This window comes from Oncorhynchus gorbuscha, linkage group LG25 (assembly GCF_021184085.1).
Source record: "Oncorhynchus gorbuscha isolate QuinsamMale2020 ecotype Even-year linkage group LG25, OgorEven_v1.0, whole genome shotgun sequence".
In the NCBI taxonomy this organism is placed as follows: Eukaryota; Metazoa; Chordata; class Actinopteri; order Salmoniformes; family Salmonidae; genus Oncorhynchus; species Oncorhynchus gorbuscha.
Genome location: NC_060197.1, coordinates 51,081,242 through 51,088,057, shown reverse-complemented (window position 1 = coordinate 51,088,057; position 6,816 = coordinate 51,081,242). Strand labels below are relative to the sequence as shown.

General features: G+C 39.3%; 1 protein-coding gene across 1 annotated transcript in view; it reads left to right on the top strand.

The window, feature by feature from the left end:
• The first annotated feature begins 2,835 nt into the window (after nt 1-2,835).
• LOC124013896 (cGMP-gated cation channel alpha-1-like) overlaps nt 2,836-6,816 on the top strand; it is a 24,280-nt gene continuing 20,299 nt past the window's right edge. The window contains exons 1-2 of the mRNA XM_046328447.1: nt 2,836-2,858; nt 5,703-5,825. Of these exons, the coding sequence (XP_046184403.1) occupies nt 2,836-2,858; nt 5,703-5,825 (146 nt within the window). The remainder of the gene's footprint in view (nt 2,859-5,702; nt 5,826-6,816) is intronic.

Below are 6,816 nucleotides of genomic sequence, written 5' to 3'. Positions count from 1 at the left end.
TATCTGAGTATCAACTAGTCCCAGTCCCACTACTCTATCTGATATCAACTAGTCCCACTACTCTATCTGATATCAACTAGTCCCACTACTCTATCTGATATCAACTAGTCCCACTACTATATCTGATCTGATATCAACTAGTCCCACTACTCTATCTGATATCAACTAGTCCCACTCTATCTGATATCAACTAGTCTACTCTATCTGATATCAACTAGTCCCACTACTCTATCTGATATCAACTAGTCCCACTACTACTCTATCTGAGTATCAACTAGTCCCACTACTCTATCTGATATCAACTAGTCTCCCACTACTCTATCTGATATCAACTAGTCCCACTACTCTATCTGATATCAACTAGTCCCACTACTCTATCTGATATCAACTAGTCCCACTACTCTATCTGATATCAACCACTACTCTATCTGATATCAACTAGTCCCACTACTCTATCTGATATCAACTAGTCCCACTACTCTATCTGAGTATCAACTAGTCCCACTACTCTATCTGATATCAACTAGTCCCACTACTCTATCTGATATCAACTAGTCCCACTACTCTATCTGAGTATCAACTAGTCCCACTACTCTATCTGATATCAACTAGTCCCACTACTCTATCTGATATCAACTAGTCCCACTACTCTATCTGATATCAACTAGTCCCACTACTCTATCTGATATCAACTAGTCCCACTACTCTATCTGATATCAACTAGTCCCACTACTCTATCTGATATCAACTAGTCCCACTACTCCCTACTCTATCTGATATACTCTCTGATATCAACTAGTCCCACTACTCTATCTGATATCAACTAGTCCCACTACTCTATCTGATATCAACTAGTCCCACTACTCTATCTGATATCAACTAGTCCCACTACTCTATCTGATATCAACTAGTCCCACTACTCTATCTGATATCAACTAGTCCCACTACTCTATCTGATATCAACTAGTCCCACTCTATCTGAGTATCAACTACTCTACTCTATCTGATATCAACTAGTCCCACTACTCTATCTGATATCAACTAGTCCCACTACTCTATCTGATATCAACTAGTCCCACTACTCTATCTGAGTATCAACTAGTCCCACTACTCTATCTGATATCAACTAGTCCCACTACTCTATCTGATATCAACTAGTCCCACTACTCTATCTGATATCAACTAGTCCCACTACTCTATCTGATATCAACTAGTCCCACTACTCTATCTGATATCAACTAGTCCCACTACTCTATCTGATATCAACTAGTCCCACTACTCTATCTGATATCAACTAGTCCCACTACTCTATCTGATATCAACTACTCTATCTGATATCAACTAGTCCCACTACTCTATCTGATATCAACTAGTCCCACTACTCTATCTGATATCAACTAGTCCCACTACTCTATCTGAGTATCAACTAGTCCCACTACTCTATCTGATATCAACTAGTCCCACTACTCTATCTGATATCAACTAGTCCCACTACTCTATCTGATATCAACTCCCACTCTATCTGATATCAACTAGTCCCACTACTCTATCTGATATCAACTAGTCCCACTACTCTATCTGAGTATCAACTAGTCCCAGTACCACTACTCTATCTGAGTATCAACTAGTCCCAGTACCACTACTCTATCTGAGGTCAACTAGTCCCACTACTCTATCTGATATCAACTAGTCCCACTACTCTATCTGATATCAACTAGTCCCACTACTCTATCTGATATCAACTAGTCCCACTACTCTATCTGATATCAACTAGTCCCACTACTCTATCTGATATCAACTAGTCCCACTACTCTATCTGATATCAACTAGTCCCACTACTCTATCTGATATCAACTAGTCCCACTACTCTATCTGATATCAACTAGTCCCACTACTCTATCTGATATCAACTAGTCCCACTACTCTATCTGATATCAACTAGTCCCACTACTCTATCTGATATCAACTAGTCCCACTACTCTATCTGATATCAACTAGTCCCACTACTCTATCTGATATCAACTAGTCCCAGTCCCACTACTCTATCTGATATCAACTAGTCCCACTACTCTATCTGATATCAACTAGTCCTACTACTATATCTGATATCAACTAGACCCTCTACTCTATCTGAGATAGGGCTGTTACTTCTGACCTCACAGGAAACCAAGAGGAAGAACTTCCTACTCTATCTGTCATCAACTAGTGACTCTATCTGATATGACTAGTCCCCCTATCTGGCCCCGTCCCTCTATCTGATATCCCCAGCCCTGCTCTCCACTACTCTATCGTTCTGCAGGATACTGGATCTGGGAGACTAGAGGAGATCTGATATCAACTAGTCCACAGGTAAGGACCTATCTAGACCAGTAGAACCTATCTGAACATAGAACTTTAGAACCTAGAACATAGAACTTTAGAACCTAAAACATAGAACTTTAGAATCCTAGAACCTATTGAACTTTAGAATCTAGAACATAGAACTTTAGAACATTGAGCATAGAACCTGAGAACTAGACTTCTGTTATTATGATCTCTCATCCAGGTGTTTAAGGTCCCAGCTCTCGGTGTTCAGGTTCCATTCATCATGAACAACAGCAACTACTCTATCTGAGGAAGAGTAAGAACACACACAGACCCAAATATGGACGTATCAACTAGTCCCACTTCTATCTGATATCAACTAGTCCAAGTCTACAATCAGGGATACTGCTTATTGTTCTATTTACTCAGAGTCAGATGAACTCATGGGTAATGTTTGAATACAAATATAAATGCAGTATGAGGGAAGTTAGCGGTTGTTTTGCTAAGTCAATGCTAACTAGTGTTAGAGCAATGACTGTACGTCTACTGGTAGGGTAACATAACAGTATGACATCAACAGGAATCTGATCTTTCCTAGGGAACAGAAGAAGAAGACAAGTAAAGAGGAGAGGAAAGAGAAAAAGGAGAGGAAAGAGAAAAAGGAGTAAGGACCAGACTGATCTCATGACAGAACAATCTCACCTCTAGTTTCCAGAAGAATCTCACCTCTAGTTTCCAGACTGATCTCACCTCTAGTTTCCAGAACAAACTCACCTCTAGTTTCCAGAACAATCTCACCTCTAGTTTCCAGAACAATCTCACCTCTAGTTTCCAGAACAATCTCACCTCTAGTTTCCAGACAGATCTCAGTTCTAGTTTCCAGACTGATCTCATGACAAAACAATGTCACCTGTAGTTTCCAGAACAATCTCACCTCCAGTTTCCAGAACAATCTCACCTCTAGTTTTCAGAACAAACTCACCTCTGGTTTCCAGAACAATCTCACCTCTAGTTACCAGACAGATCTCACCTCTAGTTTCCAGACAGATCTCACCTCTAGTTTCCAGAACAATCTCAACTCTAGTTTCCAGAACAATCTCACCTCTAGTTTCCAGACAGATCTCACCTCTAACAGCAACAGAACAATCTCAGACCCTCTAGTTTCCAGAACAATCTCACCTCTAGTTTCCATTTACTCAATCTCAACTCTAGTTTGCAGAACAATCTCACCTCTAGTTTCCAGAACAAACTCACCTCTAGTTTCCAGAACAATCTCACCTCTAGTTTCCAAGTAAAAGGAGAGGAAAGAAGAGAAAACTAGAGAAGAGAAAAAAGTTTCCAGAAGTAAGGACCAGAGAACAATCTCAACTCTAGTTTCCAGAACAATCTCACCTCTAGTTTCCAGACAGATCTCACCTCTAGTTTCCAGAACAATCTCACCTCTAGTTTCCAGAACAATCTCACCTCTAGTTTCCATAACAATCTCACCTCTAGTTTGCAGAACAATCTCACCTCTAGTTTCCAGAACAATCTCACCTCTAGTTTCCAGACAGATCTCAGTTCTAGTTTCCATAACAATCTCACCTCTAGTTTGCAGAACAATCTCACCTCTAGTTTCCAGAACAATGATCTCAGTTTTGACAAAACCTCTAGTTTTCCAGACTGATCTCATGACAGAACCTCTAGTTTCCAGACTGATCTCATAACAGAACCTCTAGTTTCCAGACTGATCTCATGACAGAACAATCTCACCTCTAGTTTCCAGAACAATCTCACCTCTAGTTTCCAGAACAATCTCACCTCTAGTTTCCATAACAATCTCACCTCTAGTTTGCAGAACAATCTCACCTCTAGTTTCCAGAACAAACTCACCTCTAGTTTCCAGAACAATCTCACCTCTAGTTTCCAGAACAATCTCACCTCTAGTTTCCAGAACAATCTCACCTCTAGTTTCCAGACAGATCTCACCTCTAGTTTCCAGAATAATCTCACCTCTAATTTCCAGAACAATCTCACCTCTAGTTTCCAGAACAATCTTACCTCTAGTTTCCAGAACAATCTCACCTCTAGTTTGCAGAACAATCTCACCTCTAGTTTCCAGAACAATCTCACCTCTAGTTTCCATAACAATCTCACCTCTAGTTTGCAGAACAATCTCACCTCTAGTTTCCAGACTGATCTCATGACAGAACCTCTAGTTTTCCAGACTGATCTCATGACAGAACCTCTAGTTTCCAGACTGATCTCATAACAGAACCTCTAGTTTCCAGACTGATCTCATGACAGAACAATCTCACCTCTAGTTTCCAGAACAATCTCACCTCTAGTTTCCAGAACAATCTCACCTCTAGTTTCCAGAACAATCTCACCTCTAGTTTCCAAAACAATCTCACCTCTAGTTTCCAGAACAATCTCACCTCTAGTTTCCAGAACAATCTCACCTCTAGTTTCCATAACAATCTCACCTCTAGTTTGCAGAACAATCTCACCTCTAGTTTGCAGAACAATCTCACCTCTAGTTTCCAGACTGATCTCATGACAGAACCTCTAGTTTTCCAGACTGATCTCGTAACAGAACCTCTAGTTTTCCAGACTGATCTCATGACAGAACCTCTAGTTTTCCAGACTGATCTCATGACAGAACCTCTAGTTTCCAGACTGATCTCGTAACAGAACCTCTAGTTTCCAGACTGATCTCGTAACAGAACCTCTAGTTTCCAGACTGATCTCATGACAGAACAATCTCACCTCTAGTTTCCAGACTGATCTCATGACAGAACCTCTAGTTTCCAGACTGATCTCGTAACAGAACCTCTAGTTTCCAGACTGATCTCATGACAGAACAATCTCACCTCTAGTTTCCAGAACAATCTAACCTCTAGTTTCCAGAACAATCTCACCTCTAGTTTCCAGAACAATCTCACCTCTAGTTTCCAGAACAATCTCGCCTCTAGTTTCCAGAACAATCTCGCCTCTAGTTTCCAGAACAATCTCGCCTCTAGTTTCCAGAACAATCTCACATCTAGTTTCCAGAACAATCTCACCTCTAGTTTCCAGAACAATCTCACCTCTAGTTTCCAGACTGATCTCATGACAGAACCTCTAGTTTCCAGACTGATCTCATAACAGAACCTCTAGTTTCCATACTGATCTCATTACAGAACAATCTCACCTGTAGTTTCATTTACATTTCCAGACAGATCTCATGACAGAACCTCTAGTTTCCCAAATGGCACGCTACTCCCTTTATAGTGCACTATAAAGGGATCTATAGGGGTAGTGCACTACTTTAGACTAGGGCCCAAATTGTGCCTCATCCAAATTGTGCCTCATCACACTATATAGGTCCAAATTGTGCCTCATCCTGTGACATCCACTCATCCTCCATTTTTATCAAGGAAAGAAAAGCAGGAGAAAAGGGAGAGAAAGGAACAGAAGAAGAAGGAGAAAGAGGAGAAGGAGTTGAAGGAGAAAGAGGAGAAGGAGAAGAAGGAGAAAGAGGAGAAGGCCAAAGCTGAAGCGTAAGTGTCTTCGTAAAGCCCCAGCTGGGTTTTTATAAAGTTGCCATGCGGTACAACATCAGAACCCAAAGGATCTGATTCCATGTGTTTACACAACAACACAAATCAGATATGCCCAATACAAAGTCATTGGAGTGGCTGTGTAAACTAAGCTTTTAAAATGGTATAACCCGTGTAAACTAAGCTTTTAAAATGGTATAACCCGTATAAACTAAGCTTTTAAAATGGTATAACCCGTGTAAACTAAGCTTTTAAAATGGTATAACCCGTATAAACTAAGCTTTTAAAATGGTATAACCCGTGTAAACTAAGCTTTTAAAATGGTATAACCCGTATAAACTAAGCTTTTAAAATGGTATAACCCGTATAAACTAAGCTTTTAAAATGGTATAACCCGTATAAACTAAACTTTTAAAATGGTATAACCCGTATAAACTAAGCTTTTAAAATGGTATAACCCGTGTAAACTAAGCTTTTAAAATGGTATAACCCGTGTAAACTAAGCTTTTAAAATGGTATAACCCGTATAAACTAAGCTTTTAAAATGGTATAACCCGTGTAAACTAAGCTTTTAAAATGGTATAACCCGTATAAACTAAGCTTTTAAAATGGTATAACCCGTATAAACTAAACTTTTAAAATGGTATAACCCGTATAAACTAAGCTTTTAAAATGGTATAACCCGTATAAACTAAACTTTTAAAATGGTATAACCCGTATAAACTAAGCTTTTAAAATGGTATAACCCGTATAAACTAAGCTTTTAAAATGGTATAACCCGTATAAACTAAGCTTTTAAAATGGTATAACCCGTATAAACTAAGCTTTTAAAATGGTATAACCCGTATAAACTAAGCTTTTAAAATGGTATAACCCGTATAAACTAAGCTTTTAAAATGGTATAACCCGTATAAACTAAGCTTTTAAAATGGTATAACCCGTATAAACTAAGCTTTTAAAATGGTATAACCCTTATACACCCTGTATGTGC